Below are 21704 nucleotides of genomic sequence, written 5' to 3' on the forward strand. Positions count from 1 at the left end.
GATTTATAAAGTGAGCAGTGATGTCTAACGTATGAAGTACAACACCTGCCATAAGTAATAGCAGGTATATCTGGAGAAAATGCATATTTTTTTATATTTACTTTATTTAAAGTATCTTTTAACATCTGAAAATTGGAGCATTTATACAATGTGTACCAGATATATATTGTAACTCAACTGCATCATTGAGCAAGTGGACAACATACATCTTGAAATAGCCATAGTGTGCAGAATTTTAACTCAAACCCAACGTTTTATACTGGACAATTGTTCCTGGTGTATAAGCACCTTAAAGCACAGACACGTGTTTTTAAAAACATGCCACATCTCTGCAGACAAACGAAACAGAGTGTTACCCACCTTCACTCTTCTTACAGCATAAGTATGACCTGTCAGCTCAGACAGTGGCTGTCGCACATTACGCAAGTCCCAGACCCGCAGACTGCAGTCAACTGCGCCGGTAACAATCAGGTTCTGAACGAAAAAGCAATCATCTCTGTTTAGGTTATAACTGAGGAACTTTAGTAACAGGTTTTCTTGCTATGGGGCCAGCATGCAAAAAGGGGAGTCTAAGGTACTGACAGTTTCAAGTTTTTGAAAAAGTTTGTGGTTTGTGGGACACAAACAGAAAAGTAACCAGAAAACGATCAGTGATCAAACATAAAAGCCTTCTATCCAAATTTTCACTTTCATCCATTTTTAAATGCAGCACAAAAATATCAGTGGATATTATAGCAAAAGCATATCTGAAATCCACAAGCTTAATTCTAGGTTCAAAATTATTTTTTGTATGTTGTTTTTTTTGTGAAATAAATGCTGTATTGGGGAAATGGGATTTTATACAGTATATTGAGATTTTTTTAAATTGCCTTTTAATTTTCAGCTGCATGAGTGATTTTCATTTATTAAAAAAAACAAATGACTAAGCATTGAAATGGCCTTAATGACTTTCTATTTCCTTGTCATTTTCTGTCATTACTAGCAGCAGTGTGAACCCCACAGGGGAAAGAGAACTACAGCGCTTAGCCAAGCGGTGTCTTCATAAAGACTAATAATCTGGAAACCAAAGGACAGATACAGAGTTTCTTAAATTCAGCAGTTTATAGGAACCTTGTCACCTATCTGTCCATTTTCATGAAACACTGAGAGGACGACTGTAAACCAGGGACAAGCTCGGCAGGCACAGGGACATATCTTTGGGCTGTAGGAGGAAGTGTAGGGAGAAAGCCAGGAGAACATGCGAACTGTCCACAGACACAGCCAGAAAAGAACCCAGCACCCTGAAGCTATCCACCTTGCTGCCCTGTGCTTACTTTTTTGCAAAACGTTTATTTTTTATATTATTAAGATTAATAAAAGATTCTACTTGCATGTCACACATGCTCAATTTCATTTTCTTAGACGTCAAAGCATTACAACAGTGTGATACTGAGACTTATAATTAAAAGATGTAGGTTCAATATACTGTAAGTACATAAACCTCCATGTTACCTGATCATATTTGCACCAGTCACAGCTCAGTATCTCAGCCTGATGGGCGGGGATCACCAGTCTAGACCCTCCTGTTTTCAGGTCCCATATTCTTAAAGTACTGTCACCTGGAGAAACAAAAACATCCTGAGAGCTGTTTTCTTTATGTTCTGGTATCTGGTATCTTATGCTCCTGTTAAAGAGACAGCAAAGGATATTTATTTTGATTATTTTTGAAACGTTCTGCAACATGTCTCACAGTGGCCAGAAAGTTCGACTTCTAACTCCTGTGGATCGTCCAGGGCCTCTTGGGTGAACCTGAGAGAGAAGATAATGTTCTCTTTAAAGAGCCGTGGCTGCGCCCTGGCTGTCCTCCCATGAGAACCATTCTTGTTCAGTCTTTTCCTGATGGTGGAGGCATGATCAACACCAGTAGCCTCAACGAGAGGGGCTCTTCATGACCTTCTGGATGGTTTTCTGGGTTGCTCTTAAGGAGGAAGATCTTTGCAGGCCAAGCAGTCATAGGAAGTCAGCAAATTCACAAAGTTATGGCCACTATTTAGACAGACAGCACTGTCTTGGTTCTTGTTCACCTGTTACTCAATTATTCAACCATTAGGTTCAATTTATCCCCTTAATTGTGGTATGTGAACTAGGGGTTCATTTATTATTGCATATACACCGATCCCTAATTGTGTTTTTTTTCTACTTCATACACCATTGCATCTCAAGAAATAATGATTTGGTAGATATAAACTGCTTTGTTTAAGAAAAGGCCAGCTATTAAACACGGGTATCCTGGTAAGAAATTGTAATTTTCATAATTATAGTGGGGGTTAACAAATCTATTGTGGAAATATGATGAAAGTTTATTTTTTACCAACAAATGATTATTTACACATTTATTCAAGGTAATGCAAACATGCAGTCCAAATCCTCTCTCAAACAAGTCATCAATGTTAAATTGGCAACAAATGCAAAGACCGTTAGTTTCTGCTCGGTTTTCTCACATTGCACTGACTTAGCTTGAGTAAAATGTGACATCATAAAAAATAAAAACAAGCCCTTTGACAGTCTTAAACAAAGGGCAGTCTGTTCGTCTGCTATTTTTACTAAAGAAATAGAAGCAAAACGAATGCTGCCTCATCATAAGCTAACAGTTCTTGCTGCATTCACAATGTTTCAAAATGTTAATTTATAAACCTAAATAGGTGCATTCACATGCATCAAGAAAGTGCTTTCCATCTGAAAAAATAAAGTGTCCCAACCCCATCTTAAAGAACAGTGATTTGAAAAAAATCATGTGCAAGTCAGCTAAAAAAAACACAACAATGTAGATTCAAAATATATAATGAAGAGTTCACTAAAACTGTTCACAAGCTTCAAACATTATTGATGTCAATATTCTTTTTATAGAACAGCTTAAATATGGCTTAACTACATACATATAAAACTGTGATTTGTGAGTTGCTTGAGGGTTAACTTAAACTTTTCTTTGTGTAAATATTGATCTCTTATTCAAACGGAGCCTTACAGGACACTTAAACTAAAGGATGACTCTAAGCTAGTGAGCAATCAGACAGATTTGCTATGATAAGAGATCATGAACCAAAACAAGAACCAATTTAAAAACATACAGCATGTTCAAAACAATTAGTGAGAGGCTTATATTGTCTGTATAACTTTAGTTAATTTCTTCATGGCAAATAAAGTATCATAATGATTATGCAGACTAACGATTCTGCAGACTCCTGATAATCCTTTACCTTCAACCATATTTGTCTAAATACAGCTTTCCTAGAAGTGGATAAATGAATTGCTAATTGTTACTGAATATACATAGCACATATTGTATATTAAATATAAATAGAACATATAAATATTCATAAACATGTAATTGTTGCTATGACAAGACTGCAATACATCTAAAAAAAATCAAAGAAATACAGCTAAATCAAATTCATAATGTTTCTGAAAGTCAAGACACTGCAGGAGAGAAGCCTAATCTGAACCTCTATAACGTAATACATACATATATATATATATGCAGATACAATGTCCTTCAGAATTATTCATATCTCAGATGAAAAAGGACCACAAATAATTATAAAAAGTAGTTATATGAGTTACATCTTAGATAACGTCTTGTTTATAGAAATCTAAAACGTATGGTATATACTGTACTACAGCCTGTGAATAAATCTGAGCCTTATGTGTTCTGGACTATTAATAATACAAAAATCAAATAAGGTGTCAATTGTTTAAGACTAATATAACTTTTCTTCGTGCAATGCTACAAGGAAACAGAGTAAGATTTTAAGAATAATTGTAAGCAGTTATTTTATCTGATATTCTTGTTTCACTGGGAGTATAAATGGAGGACACTGTATGGTAGTGTCCAAAGACAAAAGGTTATGTTACCCTTGCAAACCTATTTAGCAAGGCTTAAAACAACAGTTTTATAACTTATAAAGAAATAGCACAGCCACATGAGCTGCGAATGGCAACTGAAGTGAAATATGAAAACTGTTTAACAGCTGTCACCATAGTAGCCCCACTAGTATCATCTCGAGCAAACCTGTTCAGCTGCTGAAAAAAAGGTGCTCTGGTATCTTTTTACATGCTTGGAACCCAGCACATAAAATGAAACAAGAACCTGCAGAATAAACTGTTAGGCAATCAGACTTAGGCCCTGGTAAAGAGGTAAATTTTAAGTTTAGATTTGAAGAGAGTCAAAGAATTTGTCTCTCAGAGAGTCAATGGAGCAGTGATAGAGAAAACACAGTCACCATAAGTCTGAGATTTAGATAAGTCTAGTTGCAAAGATCTGGACACATTGCAACTTCCCAAGAAGAGAATTAGGCTGCGCTTGATGTCATAAATGCATGAATCAAACACCCAGCATGTGACATTGATAGAAATCACCCAATGCGAACAATATATCTAAGGTGAAAAAACAGGTCTTAATTAATTTTTTGCAAGCTTTAAAGCAAAGGATGAAAAGAAAGGTAAAAGTGTCTGAATACTTCTGCAAGGCACTGTATTTTCATTATCATATTTGCTCAAAAACTTTATAGCCATTCTTACAATAGCACGTTAATTTCTTGTAAGTACAGATGTACTAAAAGTTTTCCAGAAACATCTTTTTGCAAATTTCTAGACCTCTCACTGTTTGTATTACACTGTGATATCATACCAACTCTTCAACCAATTTAACATTGTCCTCCTTGTTGATTAAAACATGAATATTTCATTGTGACCACACAAGCATACCCAATTTTCAGCTTTTCAGTTTGCTATCTAGTAGTCAGGGGTCCTTTATAAGTTTCAAAATACCTTTTCTGCCAAAAACGTCATTATTATTTATGTCACTTCTTTAATCACATTTTCCACCCCATTATGTTTTCTTTAGAAAACTGATATTTATCAGCCTCTAGGCTACAGCGTCACATCCTGAACTAGTAACCCTGCATTTTATCTGGAATGACAAACAGCTGTTGACATCACTCTGTTAAGTGTTGTAACTTAATGTTTACTAAATTAGAAGCTTGAGGCTGTACCTTTTTGATTACAGATAAACATGGACACTACCAGCTGGGAAACTGACTACCATTCCCTTAATTTTTGTAACGAAAGTCCTCAGCCACTACAACTGCTGTGTGCACAAAGAAACAAAGAGTTTGTCAAACAGCAAGCTTACAATAATGGAGCCAAGCATTGTACTTTGTCTGTGACAGCTAAGCACGTAGCAGAAACAGACGTGATATCAAAGGTAAACAATCTGACACTGTCATACGCACTTTTGTGCTAGAGCTTCTGCTGCAGGTAAAAAGATAAAAAATAAAGCTCAGTTCATGGAGCATTGATTTCTTCCTTTTTCCTTTAAGCAACAGTGAATTGTACTTGCAATACTTTTAGATTGGTTACTTCACTAATAAATCCTCACATTAATTGTAACAAAAATTAAACGACTACAATTTCATTTACAGACTAACGCTAATGCATTTCATTACAGAAATAACGGACAGGCACATAAAAAGATTGTGAATAATCCACTTTAAATTGCAATGAGTTTATTTTTAAGCAAATATTATTTTTAGGAAAAACTGTATGTGGAGCTATAAATACTTTGGGTCAATGGCATCTTTATGATATTCTCCTGATACTATAATCCTATTCTCTGCAGTCATCAATGGGTCAATCAATCAGTCATTGAATGCAATGAATACATTCTTATATCTGATCTTAATAATTTATTCATTTATTAATTACCAGTAGCCTCCATGAAACATCAGACCATGAGGCATTATCTTTCAAAGGAACAAGTAAAGCTTTATTTCATGTTGAAAAGAGACACAATGTTTCAGCTGGGGAGCCTTCTTCAGGTGTGTCTTTCAACTGCCTTACTAAAAGTTTGTGGTGTACAAAACAATAATTAAAGAAGTCAAAACACACCTAATACACCACATTCTGCAATTACTATGAAAAGACTTACTTATGAAGTTATGTAAGTTTAAAAAACGTTCCAGAATATGACTTGAGTGAATCAACATTTTGAAAGGTATAGAGTGTCAAAGTTTGAGATTCTTAACGGACCGAGTGACTTTCTTGCAATATCTTGGGATCAATTTGAGCTTAATTTATGGTTATTTTTGTTACATATTTAGTTAGTTGTCAGTTCTTATGAAGGCATCATAAAATGATGCTCAGTTCTTCTTTGTTGTCTGCATTTTTATGTCTGATACTGTCTGAATCAAGAATAGGACATCACTGAGTTTTTATTTTTTCTGAATAGTGAAATCTACTGTTAATAAGATCACTTTATTGGCCATAATAAATCCTCGTATTTCCTCGGGCGGAGCGGTGGCTCTGTGGCTCAGGATCTGTGCCTGTGGCTGGAAGGTTGCCGGTTCAAATCCCGAAGCCGGTAAAGGAAACCTACTCCGTTGGGCCTCTGAGCAAGGCCCCAGCTGCTCCAGGGGTGCCGTATAAATGGCTGACCCTGCGCTCTGACCCCCAGCTTCTCTCTCCCTGTGTGTCTCATGGAGAGCAAGCTGGGGTATGCAAAAAAGACAAATTCCTAATACAAGAAATTGAAATGGTTAATAAAGTGATCTTACATTAGGAATTTGTCTTTTTGCATACCCCAGCTTGCGCTCCATAAGGCACACAGACAGGGAGAGAAGCTTGGGGTCAGAGTGCAGGGTCAGCCATTGTACAGTCCCCCTGGAGCAGCTGGGGTTAAGGGCCTTGTTTAGGGGCCCAATGGAGTAGGATTCCTCTGTCGGCCGCGGGATACGAACCGGCAACCTTCCAGCCACAGGCGCAGATCCTGAGCCACAGATCCTGAGCCACAGAGCCACCGCACTGTGTAGCAACAGTTATCCTGATGGCACTTTTAATCTTTTACATCTTTTACAATATCTGTTCCTGATGAAATTTGGGCTGATTCGCTGGCACTCTATCAATGCTTTAATAAAATGTCATGCAGTAAAGGTCTCCGTCAGGGATGCAAAGTCTGCTCCAAACAGCATCCAGGCTTTCCGGGACTGGGAAAACCCAGAACTGAAATGCAAGAGATTCATTAATGACTGCCGGTAAAGTTAGTATAGTACATAGTCCAATACCACACTCATTCAAGGGCCCTACGGACAATTCCAGATCACTCAGATGACATCTTGTACCTCCAGGAACCTTATTTACTGCATCTCTGACAGAAAATGCCCAGCTATCTACATGGGTGAGACAGGAAGGAGACTGGGAGACTGTCTGAGGGAACAAGTCAGGGCTGTGAGGATCAAAGATCTCTCCAAAAAGACATCCGAAACCAGAACTATCCTGAAACTAGGTTCACAACTTCCCCCTTCTCTCAACGACAGACCCGTTTCTTTCTAATCCTCTCTATTCATTTGCAGGTTTTGACTTCACACCTCTCCTCACTTCTCTCGAATTCACACCCCCTGAGTGTCCACTCTGCTCGTCTCCTGCTCCCTCCTCCTCTCCACTCCCAGCTGTTGTCCTCCCATGCTTTATCTACTGCCGATGTTCCTCTCTCCCACACCCGAAGAAGCCTCCACAGCAAAAATGTTGTGTTTCTTTTCTTCTATTTTCAGCATGGAATAAACCTTTACTTGTTCCTTTGCAGCCGCTGACGCAGCTACCTACTTCAAATAAGTTAGCATAGTGATGACTGTGTACGTAAAATCAGCAAAGTGGTGATTGTGCAGGTAAAATCAGCAAAGTGATCTTTGTCTTTCAAGTACTACTCCAGTAACTTATCTTCTCCAAGCCATAAATAGAGCCCATAAATGTTACAACTAATAGTATAAACTCTTAGCATATTAATTTCTTCTGCTGTCACTTGGTGGCGAAAATGAGATAATTGATTTGGTGACTGCTGGAGGATAGTGTTTCTCTTTAGGTCCTCTGGGGTTTATGTCAAGTATGCCTGTGAGACTATCAAACTACCTTTCACAAACTGGACCAAGAAAGGAGGGAGTACTTGACAATTTCAGGTTTTAAAACTAAATGATATGTGAAATAAGAAGCATTAAATTATGTATATTTTGGTTTAAAGCAAAATATATATATGTATATATAAACATAACTTTTCACATAAGATGATTTATGTACTTAGTTGACTTGGTTTTATGCAGATTTTCTGTATTAGTGCCTAAATTTAGAACAGGGACTATACCAAGATGAACTTTTTGTTCTATCTAACTGATAGACTACTGAGCACTGTATTAACACGAACGACTGCTCCTGTTTGCTAGCATTACTGGCTCATTTATTAAGTGGTTTGGAGATTTTTTAAAAATCCTGAAACATAAAAATCTCAAGGATTTGGATTTTTGAGTGATGTCATCCTCTCGATGCTGTGCATAGTATTTTAACTTCCCTACAAATAACCCTTTCTTTATTCTCCTATGCCTAATTAATAGCCAAAAGATAAATATATATTGGTATTATTACTAGTTTTAACATCAATACGTTTGACTAAGAATAGCTTACACATTTCTTATATACCGTGTAATAAGACAAAGACACTTTTTACTTGGGGAGAGTGAAAGCTCTCTGCACTGCACCATAGTCTCTCTTGGAAGTACACAAGACTGCTTTGAAAAACTTGAATGCACTCTCACTGGGCTACATACATTTTTATGTTTCTTACTTACTAATTAAATTAAGGCTCAAAAAGCAAAAAATATGACCACTCATAGGGCAAAGGAATGGTTATTCGTACCATTTAAAATTTGAACTGCTTTCTGAGAAAAAAAATGTTTATTTGGTGTCTTTTGTCATGCAAAAATAGCTGATGTTGTTCAATAAATGCACTATTTATATAAAGGTAAATTATAAAAATAATTTTACTGGTGCTAACAGTGCATGTTTTTCATACAATTGTATGCTGTCCAAAATGTAAACATGAAGAATAAATCACTTGTTGACTGCTTAGTACCAGACTGACATGTGCAGAGCCAGCAGTTGTGCTGTCCCAATGAAATCATCAGACAGAGAGGAGTCACCCATCACGTCAGGTGTTGTGTGCTGGCACCGCCAGAAATACTGACTGATAACCCCAAACAGACCCATTTGAGAACATGCAGGAGTCTTCTAAAGCAGTGTGAGTGCTTTTTTGGCATTTGTCAGCACCAAAGTCAAAATGATTACGACCTTGACTGCTGGTGGGCATCCATGCGGTTGAAACACCTACAGTACCATCGCCTGCAGCAGGAAGGCTGACAGGCTCCTGGATAGGTCAGGATATGTTACGCCAGTTACACTTCACTTCTGAGTGTGACAAACCCCTGGCTTCCACATCAATGTATACCACAAAACCAGGGGTGAGTGAAACTCCTCCTGTACGTCTGGGAACAAAACTGAAGCCAGAAATATGCACATTGCCTCATGTAGCATTCACTTCATTCTGAAACTTTACAGCCAGTTGCCACAGTACAAAGCATTCAGTACATCAGCACTGAAATCCTGCTCAGGGCTGCGCTCTGGAGCAGTCCGATCTCCGCCTGTTCGGCCTCACGAAGGAGACTCTCCAGGGCTGGAACATTCATGCCGACGATGTGGTCATTAAAATCGCAGGTGTGCAGTGACATCTTGTGGTACTTTGGGATAATTACTCTGCTCAGCCAGTAAAAAAGGTGCTCAACTCTCACATTAATCTAACCATGAGCTAATTGATTACTAAGAGTAGCAAATGTAAAGCTATAAATCAACAGAAATCTGTGCTTTTAAACATAAAACATGGAATATTAGTAAAGACAGTAGACTCACCAGATGCTGAAGCAAAACAGCCAGGAATATGTGGAGACCACGCTGTGCTATAAATAACACCTTCATGACCTTGAAATGTGCCAACTGACTTGGCAATTTCTGGGTCCCACTGAGAAAACATAAACAGGGGAGTACTTAAAGATTTTCAACCAGACACATTTACGTTTTTATTTTTTCCTGCATAATAAAATAGTTCTTGCACTTTTGCAATATATTGCAATCCTTGATCTTAAAATAATCTCCTTTTAAGTATTTCTTCCAACTTCGTTTATCTCAAAATGCTCTGATAATTGAGATGATTAAAAAATCTTACTGATTAAACAGACATGATCAACCCGGTCAATTCATTTGACCATTAGTAGCACCAGTTCACAAAAGGCAGAATAATTCAAAATGGCAGAGGAATGGAATGGAATAGATTTGATTGTGGGATGAAAAAAGATATGCACTAAAGGTTCAATATGTCTTATGGCATTTCTTTCAGTGGCAAGAGGCCAAACAATCCATCTGGGAAAACACTGGCATCGGCACATAGTCGCTTTTGCGGCACTAAGGCAAGCGATGGGTATCAAATTCATGCAAGTAGTTATAATGACCATCCTCTGTTCTTTTCTCTCTGACTTTTTTTGGGCTGAGGCAGGCATTCAGTATCAGTGAGCAGATGGAATGATGCAAAGGTATAGGAAAACTTAGTGTTTCAGTCAGCCATCAGCCGTGTACACTCCCAACTCCTGCAGAACTAGGAATGCGTCTGGTTTATCCCAGCCCACGTTTAGACATCTGCCACAGCGACTGGCTTCCTGTGTGTCGCACACATATCTACTCCCATCTATTTATTAATGTATTTTATTTCTCCTATAGTATTATTTTTTTTCTATAATAAGAGGGAAGCAACAGTATTCACTCCACAAAGGCTGCTTATTGTAATGAAGTGTCAAGTGTGCTATCTGCAGCAATTACTGTATCTACTTAACATTTATGTTTGACACAGTGAGGATGATTTCTCTGTGTGTAAAGTGGAACTGAATAATTAATTGTTTTCATGTTTACAAAATAGTGATATCTGGTATTTCTTTTTCAAAATCTGGCATAGTCAATCAAAGCTAAATGGAAGAAATAACAAAATCATATCAATCCAGGATATTTCAAAACAACACCACAAGTCAGAAGAAGCCTTTTCAGTTATTTCTGTGTGTACACATCACTATATGATTCTAAGGCTATAAACGTTTGAGACATCTTACCACTTTAGCAGTGTGGTCCCAGGAACCAGAAACTACGAATGTTTCACCACGGGTTAAACTCCAGTCAACGCTATACACCTGCACACACAGAGGGATTCATATACATGAAGTCATTCAACTTCACAAAACAAACAAAGAGAATATCTACAGGCTTCATAAAACAAATGAAGAAGACCTTGACACCTGAAGAAGGCTCCACAGTCGAAACTTTATGTTTCCTTTCTTCTCCTTTCAGCATGGAATAAACCTGTACTTGTTTGTTTGCAGCCTACAAATGCTGACGCAGATACCTACTTGAATATCCACAGGCTTGGGTTAAAATAATACCCATAAGCATTATTTAAAACATGCAAAGGAACAAGTAATAGGTTTATTCCATGCTGAAAAAAAGAAGAAAGAGAACACAACGTTTCGGCCGTGGAGCCTTCTTCAGGTGTGTAATGTTTATTTAAAACATTACAGAGACCAACTTTCAGTAAGAACTATTTAAAAAAGCCCTATGACCTAGAAAGAGATTGAGAAAATTAAAATGTATACCGTTTTATTTTTACTGATTATAAGAAAAAGTGCAAAATAACAAATGCAACTTTGAATAGATACTCTAAAGAAAGAAAAAAAGCCAAGAGCTATTCTATAAATTTGACAACAGAAATGGAACCATATTTTTTATCATTACAAATGTATCTGATTGTATTACAGCTTGGTATTATTATTTACAAAGACTAAACTGAAAATAAAAATACATAGATGCTTTTTATCCTACAAAGACCATGCCAATTGACCCACATGATTAACTACCAAGTTGTAATCTAATAATAAGAACAGTGAGAACAGTCAGTCAATGATGTGGCATGTCCATCCCTGCATTTTCCAATCTTTATCTTTATCCAATTCCGGGTCACTGGGGAGTCCCAGCAAGCAACAGGCGCAAGGCAGGCGGGATACACCCTGGACTGGATGCCAGTCCATCGCAGGGCCCACACAGACATGGACACAAGCACTCACAGCAGGGCCAGTTTTCACAGAAGCCAATTAACCAACCAGTGTGTCTGTGAGAAAGACCGGACAGGCTCCAGAAATGCAGCCTGTGCCCGGGTAAAAACTGTCACCTCCTGCGTGTGCTCCTTTAACACCTGCAGCGGTCCCAGGGGATTGGCTGTGTCCCAGATCTGGAGAGATCCGTCTCCACTCCCTGTCACCAGCACGTGCTCGTTGCTCTCACTCCAGGTGACGTCGAAAAGGCCATCGTTCCAGTCAAAACTGAACAAGAAGGGGGCACAGCTCAGGGTTATAATACTTATCAGTCCAACTCTGTTATCTACAGAGACTTAGACGTGTAAAGGAACAGGTAAAGGTTTTCTCCATGCTGAAAGGAAAAGAAAAATGAAGACAACATCTTGGCTGTGGAGCCTTTGTCAGGAGTGAAGCCTGAAGCTCCACAGCCGAAACGTTGTATTTTTCTTCTCTTTTCAGCATGGAGAAAACCTTTACCTGTCCCTTTGCAGACTAGGCATGCTGATGCAGCTCTCTACTCGGACTTAAACTTGTGCTCATTAATACAGATGCGCATTTCACTCGAGCTGTCTAAGTGAAAAGCCTTAGGGTACAACATCATTGTCCCCACCTGGGGTTTGAACGCACAAGCTTTCCATTATGAAACCTGTACCCCACATCTCCAGAACGTCTCTCTTGAACGGAACCAATATGATCAACACAAAGACTTTTATTCAAAATAAAAAATAGATGGTTTTCAGCATGTGCTCACAAAGATGTGTGTCCCTATTTTCTCAACAGGAACACAGTGTTTTTTGCATTGTGGAGGATGATATTGAAATTATCTATGAATAGCGTTGTCTTTGTTTCATATATATATATAAAAAATCAGTAAAAACCAATTATCGTAATAAATCAGTCTTGGCAACGAGTAGTTTTATGTACCTCTTTATGAGAGAAATACCAATGTCATTCTGCTCCAGAACCAGCAGTGTTCCACAACCTGAACAAACACAAAACAAAAAATAAGCTGTGAAGATTTTTTTTGGAGGGGGCAGTATTACATAGTATGCTTTTTTTTCTGGGTGCTTTTCTGCTTTGGTTTACAATATTAAAGGACTTATGGTGCTGTGAACAGATCTATACAGAGGTTAAGACACAACAAGCTTTTTGATTCAGAAATGCTATCACAATTTTCTCTGTTTATTTTTACACCTGTGTAATATTACTTTTATTTTTAAAATGACCCTTCCTTACATGTACTAAAAAAAAACTCTTCAATTATTATAGAAGAATTAGTTGTTTTTAATATAAATATGAAAACGTGATTTAAAAAAAAGCCTGAAATGTACATTTTGACCATTTCAGGTCACACTTATGCGAACTTCATGCAGGATAACCACGATCACGACGACTGAATGAAGGGTCACCTGCTATTCCGTAATACTGAGACGTGGCACAGGCCAGCCTGTTGGGAAAATACGGGGACACTTCTACTGCATAACCGTGTCGAGCTGGGGACCGGAACGTCCTCGTTACTTCAGCCATTAACCTTACTGCTTTGTTCCAGTCTCGCCCGCTTTGCCTACGTCTTAAACATAACAGCCGCTTGCATCTCCAATACAAACGACATAAGGTACTCAAATTCAACTGACACGAATTGGATTTAAATCAAACTAAATAACCTTATTTACTACAGGCTCGTAATAGTTCATAGTATCTCACGGCCGAAATCGACTTCCTGCTCCCAGCAGCCTCTGCGGAAGCGCACAGCTCTGATTGGTGCTGTGATTGGTCTCTTTTCGAGCGCTGTGATTGGTCTTTCTTTTTTTGAGGGCTGTGATTGGTCGTTTCTTGGCGGCGCTGTGATTGGTCATGTACCAGGAAGCTCTTCAACTGGTCACAATTTAGTATTAAATTAACCAGCCCGGTTGTCCGAGTTAACTTGAACACGGGGCTGTAATACACTTGATAAATCAATTGCAAAGCACAAAATACATTCATGTTTATGATATAAAAATCCTTCCAAATGAGCAAGATGGGCCTTATGTCATTTAGTGATATGTAACTTTTCTTAATATTGGCATTTTTTGTGTGAACTATTATTACAGTGAGCTCCTATAACGCGATTTATCATTTCAACGCTACCGATGTCGTTTCATATTATTTTCAAAATACATTTCAAAGCGATGATCTCAACAGTCATCACCAGGTGTCACTGTTGTTGCACATATATGTACGTGTGCGTCAATGTTGCACATACAGTATACAGTATATTGGTGTGTTTATAAATGTGTGGAATCCGTATTAATTAAATACTTTTGGCAAATAATGATGTGGCCCACCAGATATCAATCCAAATGAAATTTTGCAATCTGATATAAAATAATAATTTCTGAGCTTTTCGGTTATTCATTACTTTTTAAAAGTACTGTTAAATTACCATGTATCTAACAGGCAGGTGGAGGCCTATTTGTTGTCTAGGTGATAACGATGAAGAAAAAATTAATATCGGATCACTATCACCCCTTATCAGACCCTGTACCTAAATTCTTTTATCAGAGACTTTATGCAGTGTTGCACTTTTTTGCTGATGATCTTATTCACAGGTGGCACGGTGGTGCAGGGGTTAAGCATTGCTGTCTTGCATTGCTGGAGCCCTGGGATCCTTTCCTGGGGTGCTATCTGCTTGGAGTGTGTATGTTCACTTCATGTTTTGGTGGGTTTCTTCTGGGTGCTTCGGTTTCCTCCCATGGTCAAAGGACATACTGTACAGATATGTTGATAGGATTCTGGGAAAATTGGCCCTGGTGAGAGTCTGTGTATTTTTGTGCCTGTCTGTGATCACCTGTTCATCACCTGTGATGGACTGGCATCCCCTCCAGGGTGCACCCTGCCTTGCACCCGCTGCCTGCTGGGATAGACTCCTCCTGCTCCCCGGGACCTGGAACTGGATGAAGTGTTTAGAAAATGGATGAATGGATCTTATTCACCTTCTCTTCATGGGGACTTGATTCCTGGGCATTCCGGTTCCGGGCACAGAGGTCTGTCCCCGTTATAACCGCCTCAATTAGTACTTAAAAGTCAGCTATTATAGTTTTTTCCCTGGCACTGGAGTACTGTGCTAGTCTCAGTGCTATGGATTCAGTTCACTGTGGCATGATTTTTTTCCCTTGTTTCTTCTGTTACACGGATATCATGGTCTATGTTGTGACAACTGAGTTGAAATGAGGTTACACCATTTCTTAAGAAAACTGCAAAAATTTATAAAGGGAAGAATCTTTTGCAATAATGATGCACAATAGCATTTTTTGTTATGATTTTTGTCAGTTTTTCTGCATAATAAAACTTCTGCAAACTAAAACCTGAGCACAGTAAGCAATGTCAAATGCAAATTATTTGATGAGCTTGGTATGTGCGTTACATTGAGTAAAACTATCTAATAAACTTTCACTGTCAAACAGAACAGTCACAAAACAAAATAAAACTACAAACAAATCCAGTCAGAAATGTCTGTGCAGACCAGCATATTGTACATGAAAATTAAGTGTAAATTAAATTCACAATAACTAGCATAAAGACACCTTTTAGATTAATTAAAAATAACTCAACCAGACAAAAGATTTTAATATATGTAGTGATAAAATGATTTAGTTCTTCTTTCCCATCTTTTTCATATTATTATTAGCAGCAGTAGTGTGAAATGTTCCCCAAACGTTCTTCATTTTTAAACAGACAAAAAACCCCAATAACTTCCAAGAACATATTGCTGTTAAATAGATGTCTAGATGTTTTAACAGTGTTTTCTTACAGAGCAAGTTTGAAACCTAACTCTAGGAATGCATCATCACCACCAGTCCTACTGACTCGAGAAACAGAAAAATTTCATTGTCATTGTATTTTGAATTCATACACCTACTGTTATAATGATGTATAGATTTCGTAATGATAATTTGTGTAATAAACCCTAGTGTTTAAACCATGTCAGGGTTTTCCAGGTGATTATTTATTATGTGACAGTCCTATATTGTTAATATATTGTTGTTAGGGGGTCAGGACATGGCTCTTCTGTGGAACTGGAATTGTGTTACAATACAATATCTATGGGGTTCGGCAGTGTATTGTCCAGAGTTTCACTTCCCCACCATTGTTAAACACAGCTGTAATGACCTGTAAAATGTATTGAAAACCTACAACAGAAAAGGCAGACAGTAACTGTACTGTAACACTTATCATCACACAATCAAGTTATAAAAACAACAGTAGTCCTACTGCATAGCTGAACTATAATTAAGAAAAAAATCAACACTTTGTCACATGACATTAGGAAAAAAGCTTAATTTAAGAAAAATATTTTTAAAAAGCATCAGAGAACTACAGTAATCTGTTCCAGAAAAAAATGCATAGCCCAGAAGAAACAATGAAAAGAAAAACTGTCCTGTGAACAATCCATTCATTTTTTCAAAGAAACTACGCTAGTTTTAAGAACTGCTAGCTGGACTTTCACTCATATAGTGAGTTGAACTAGGCAGGGTCTTCTGCATTTTAATTTATAAAAATGTTTCTCCTACACACCCGTTAGGCTCTGCGTTCAGTTTAATACCGTTCTGCAAGTCTTACTACTTGATGTTTCCGAAGCCGCTGATCATGTGTCCGTGTTTTACGACGGCCACATCAAAGGAGCGACTGCGGCGTGAGAACCAGGCAGTCTAAACCAGATAACCGTGGATTTATGACTGCGCTCTGTTCCCATGATTGTCAGTGGGCAGCAGGCACTGTGTGTCGTAATCCCCATTCACTTGGAAATGCTGATACTTTTTCTCTTAAGGAATTTAATGGTCTGACAGTGATTTACTAATGTAAATCTTTCTAACAGACCGGAGGATAAAGAGAGTGGATTAGCAGCACATAAAGGCCCATCTTGGTAGGAGTGACCAGAGTTGTTTTGCTTTCATGTGCTGCCTTCATTATGAGTCCCGCAGTATGTTTTGGTCAGACGAAAACATTACATCTTCCCAGGAAGCCTTTTAACAGCCTGACTTTTTGCAGACTGAAATATTATTATCATAGCACAAAATCTGTGGTTTCACCGTGTTTGTCAGGATCTTGCTTTTCTCCCTGTTGGATGAAGTCTTCTGGATGGAAATTCCTCAGCCAGAAGCAAAGATCCATGCACAGGAAAAACAACAGACTATTACAGAATTTATCAGTGTAGTATCAATTAAGTATTGAATATTGCCTGGTGCCTGATTTGGTTGCAACACTCCCCAGATCAGACACATGATATTTAACATAAAGAAATACTGTAGAATAACGTAGAACACCATTATCTTATTGAAACAAATTGTATTAGATGGACCATGAATAGCGGATGTTGAACAGTTACTTTTGTTTTTCCTTTACATAATCTCCGCCGGTTCAGCTGTGAGCGCAAATCTTCTGCAAATGGCGTTTTTGTTTTGAAGCATCCCAGTGGAAATAAATGAACAAATTACTGTTGGAAAGGGCAGCTCCTCTTAGCTGGAATAGACAATATATTCTAATCCTTTAACGTCTTGACTTTCATGACAAAAGCGCCTCAGCATCTCTGCATAATTTAATGTTACTGATAATCGAGAGCGTAGTAAATTACTGTACTGTAACTTGATATTTTCTTCCAGACGTTTTTGAGAAACATTAATGCGAATTCTGGTAATAACATTTTTTGTATGTCTATGTACATTTCCTTAGGATTGTACGGCAGATTCCCAAGCTGCTATGTATATTATATATTAGCATAATATTTTAAAAGCAAGATGCACTCATGCACAGCTCGTTCCACATTGTTGACTTGAAAAAACGATGTCAAATGAAAAACGACGGTGTAAATCCATCCATGTTCAAAAATATTTTAATCAGTGTTATCGGTAGGCGTTTTGCATAGAAATAAAAAAGGTTACAACTTACAGGTAACACTAAGTAACAAAGCAAAACAAAAAAGTAACAGTAGTATCATTTGACCAATTATTTTAAAGTCTTTTTTTCGGTATTTTATGTTTTTATTTATAATGTACATTCTTGCAGCACGGTTTCAAAGGCTTCTCCACTCAGCAGAGAAATCAAGTGCATCATATTAAAAGCAATTCTCTATTTTTAATTATAATATCTAGGTTCTAATCTGTATTTGCATATTTACAAATGTTTGTTTCTTGAATTCACGCGTTGAAACATTGCAGTTTATTTGAACGTGGAAAATGATTATCTTAAAAAAACTTTGGTTTGACATCACCTCACATACCTTCTATAAAAAGCAAAATATGTGCTTCAATTTGTTAACACAGATTTCTGCACTTGTGCTTTAGTAACGCACAAAATAAAAACGTTACTGTTGTTCACCTGGACGTGTGACGCGTAATATAACGTTCAAAGGGGGTTATCCTAATTCCTAAACCTTAACAAAACAAGCGAAACCAACTACAACTTAAAGTTTTTAATGGTTATATCTGACTACGACTGAATTTGATATGTGTACCAATTTAACCTTCTAAAAAGCCCAAGATCACGGAGTTGAAGGACGATTCCAGAGGACGAAATTTCATGGGTCACACGGATTCTCCCAGATGAAAGACCAACACGTAACCCGTTTCTGTAGCCGATAAATTAGGCTTTCAGTATTTTTTTAATCCAATGTGCCTAATTGATATAAAATAAACTCTTAGTCACATTTTTTGCTTGTTGGGAATGTAGAGCGTCGAGTAAACATGATCCGTTCTTTTTTCTGTTTCCCACACTAGTAGCTCTTTTCCCCTCCCCAAATAGTGGGGGACAAAGTAACAGCAAGTTGAGTCCATTAAAGAAAAACGTTTTGAAAGAATGCCAGCTAAACTTTCAGGTCGTGTGTAAAACTGCAAAATGAAGGGGCGGAAGACTTCATGAGAACATCTGAGGTTTCAGACCAAGACGTACTGCATCTTTAAGCGCGGAGCAGGTCAAAACGCGCCCACTTCGGTCCCCCAAGGCCGGTACGGCTTGCCGGTGCTGCCGCCGGAGCTGCTCTGTTGCGAAGCCGAAGCGGGGGAGGCGGAGAGCGACGGGCTGACTGCGGGGACGGCGACGGAGGCGGCCGCCGCGCCCGGCGTGAGGACCGGGAACCCCCCGGCGAAGGACAGCGGGAAAGTCTGCGCGGCGGCCGAGGCGGCGGCGGCCGCGGCGGCGTGCACGGTGGCCGAGAGCGACAGGAGGGAGGTGGAGAGGGGGGGGACGCAGGGCGCGACGCTGCCAGCAGGCGGCGCCCTGAGCGCCGAGTCCGTGTGGGAGAACGTGGCCGTCAGCAGCGCAGACCCGTGCGGAGGCGCTTCCGACAATCGGCCGCCGGCGCTTTCCGAGGAAGGAAGTCCGTTCTGCTGCAGGAGCGCCGCCGGGAGGTGGTGGAAGGCAGCCGTCCAGTGGTGGGGGTGCAGGGGGTGGTGGTGGTGGGCCATGGAGGACGTCATTGCGGCCGCTTCACGCTGGGAGGCACAGGTGCTGAGGTGGGAGACGAGGCGGACTCGGAGGGGGTCGGCGGTGTCCAGACCTTCCACCGAGCTGAGATACCTGGCAACTTCCGTCAGGCATTCTCTAAACCCAATGCTCATGAAGTCCATCGCCAGCGAGTGGGCGTCAAAAAAACCTGCATTCGCGAAAGAGGAAAAAAAAAGTCTTAATGCCGAGAACTTTACTTCTATCACAGGCATAACTTTGGCGGTCAGAAAAAAAACTAATCATCTGATGCCATGTATACAGCACAAACTGAGCAGTCTGTTTACTAAGTATGAGCCCTGATATAATGTATTATCTGAGCGCAGTTGATGTCCCAGGGTTCCGTGTTTGTTTTGTCTCCTTTGCGCAGCGATTTCTACACCCTGTCTCTAGAAACCCCAAACAACTCCCCGACCGGGCTGCCTGTGAATGAAACCTTCTCTACTCCCACAGAGTTATGAAAGCAAACACAAGCCCAGGGTCAAGTGCTGCTTTTGTCCCGACAGCGCTTTCCCACGAGTTCAGTCCTGCCATTAGCATTGATTTCCACTCCTTTAATCTCGTCAAAGGACTGTTTGCTCAAATTTCACTCCGCAGCAAGAGAAAAGCAGTCAATTAACTCCTTACCTTTACCTCCTGTTGCCTGGAGCATCTTCAAATGATCCACTGTCATCTGTAATATTTCCGCCTTTTCTAGTTTGGCAGATCCCTGAGGAAGTAAATAAAAATAATACGTTTTATCTCTTTAAGGGTGGAGATTATTACAACTAGTCGTGTCACTTGCTCCATCAATTAATATTGGTATTCTATAGAAATGCCCTTGACAAATATCTACTGTACGGACAAGATAGGAATTATATATAATAAAGAGGCATTAGAAAGACCACATCCCATTATGAGTATTAACCACAATAACGACGTCAAGACTGTCACCGCAGTGACCAAAAGCCTGTCGTGTTGTTTTTCTTGAAGGTGTGTTCTGCAGGGTATCACATCTGTCTAATCAACGCGCAGACGTTCCACAGGCGTATCAAAAACTTACCTGTTTTTCAAATGCTGTGGGAACTAATCGACGTAATTCCGACAAGCTATTATTGATACGATCCCTCCGTCTCTTCTCGATGATCTGTAACAGATAAAATAAGTCGGCATCTTTGCTGAGTGCGCAAAATGCTTATTTTCTCACGATCCCTCTTTAACGCGGCCGCGTCAGTAACGATAATACTGACCCCTCTTCTTTTTTTCCTCGCCATGACTTGGGACGTTGTAGTTGGGGAGCTGGATCTGATGAGCGGGCTGCCACTCTGTCTGCAGAAACAGATGGGATAAATACGTTACAGAACTTTGCAAGAATCATTTAATCCGTAATTTTATTTTAGGGACAGCACAAGAAAAATATTGCCGTTTTGCTTCAAGCATAAAAAAAGGCTGCTTTGTGAGATATGAGAAACTGTACGATCTAAAAAAAAAATCCCATGTTCACGAATTTTAATGGATGACTGTGTTTGTACATTTTCCCTTTTAACGAATTTCTCGGATTTTCGCCGAGTCGGCGTCTTTCATGTTGCTGAGCGATGCAGTGAGGCCAGGGGAAATATGGGGTTGGACCGAACACCACAAGTTGAGCGTCTCATGAAAATTCAGATGACAGGCGTGCGATGAAGCGTCCCGAAAGGTTTCGCACTTGGCAAGTGCGTTTTTTTAAGATGCCCCAGCGTCTTTTTGGATACGCAAATCATTATGAAAATACGCACTTTTGGTGAGTCTGTGATATATTAATAGAGTGCCTTTTACATACCCAGAAAAATTGTTTTCACTTCCGACGTCAATAGTTTCGTCCATGTCGCTGTCAGAAGTAGTGTCCTCACAGGGTCTCTTCATTGTTGCAGTGCAGTGCGTGAAGTCTGCGAGGCGGTTCAAATGTTCGAGCAAAGCTGTGTGCCGCAGTCTGGTAAACACTACACTGGTTACTTTGCGAAACCCTCTGAACTTCTTTCCCACGCAACATTAGAGCCTAATCTGGGCTCCAGGGAACGTCTCCGCCTACCTCCCGCTAGGAACACCCACGCCACAGAAAAACACGCCCCGGACCAGCAAAGCCAGCGGTTTTTGTCACAGCGATGTGCAAATAAATCTTTCCTTTAACTTTTCTTAAAATGGTGATTCCATAGACTTGTTGGTCTAAAGGACCACAGCACGTTTGTCGTT

At 39.4% G+C, this 21704-nt stretch overlaps 2 protein-coding genes across 2 annotated transcripts in view; both read right to left on the bottom strand.

Annotated features, from left to right (window-relative positions):
- Window positions 1-13762, bottom strand: part of pex7 (peroxisomal biogenesis factor 7) — a 29790-nt gene extending 16028 nt beyond the window's left edge. The window contains exons 1-7 of the mRNA XM_088906802.1: window positions 13430-13762; window positions 12945-13002; window positions 12116-12266; window positions 11007-11084; window positions 9763-9871; window positions 1492-1598; window positions 361-474 (exon numbers count right to left, since the gene is read on the bottom strand). Coding sequence (XP_088762928.1) covers window positions 361-474; window positions 1492-1598; window positions 9763-9871; window positions 11007-11084; window positions 12116-12266; window positions 12945-13002; window positions 13430-13547 — 735 coding nt within the window. The 5' untranslated portion in view covers window positions 13548-13762. The remainder of the gene's footprint in view (window positions 1-360; window positions 475-1491; window positions 1599-9762; window positions 9872-11006; window positions 11085-12115; window positions 12267-12944; window positions 13003-13429) is intronic.
- A 4109-nt stretch (window positions 13763-17871) lies between these two features.
- On the bottom strand, window positions 17872-21482 carry hey2 (hes-related family bHLH transcription factor with YRPW motif 2). Its single transcript, XM_088905385.1, has 5 exons — window positions 21295-21482; window positions 20726-20804; window positions 20539-20622; window positions 20124-20205; window positions 17872-19647 (listed from the first exon to the last, which is right to left on the bottom strand). Exons 1-5 carry the CDS (start codon window positions 21375-21377, stop codon window positions 18968-18970), a joined length of 1008 nt encoding a protein of 335 aa, XP_088761511.1. The 5' UTR covers window positions 21378-21482; the 3' UTR covers window positions 17872-18967.
- Window positions 21483-21704: the final 222 nt, after the last annotated feature.

Source organism: Atractosteus spatula, chromosome 2 (assembly GCF_055471065.1).
Source record: "Atractosteus spatula isolate fAtrSpa1 chromosome 2, fAtrSpa1.hap1, whole genome shotgun sequence".
Taxonomy (NCBI): domain Eukaryota; kingdom Metazoa; phylum Chordata; class Actinopteri; order Semionotiformes; family Lepisosteidae; genus Atractosteus; species Atractosteus spatula.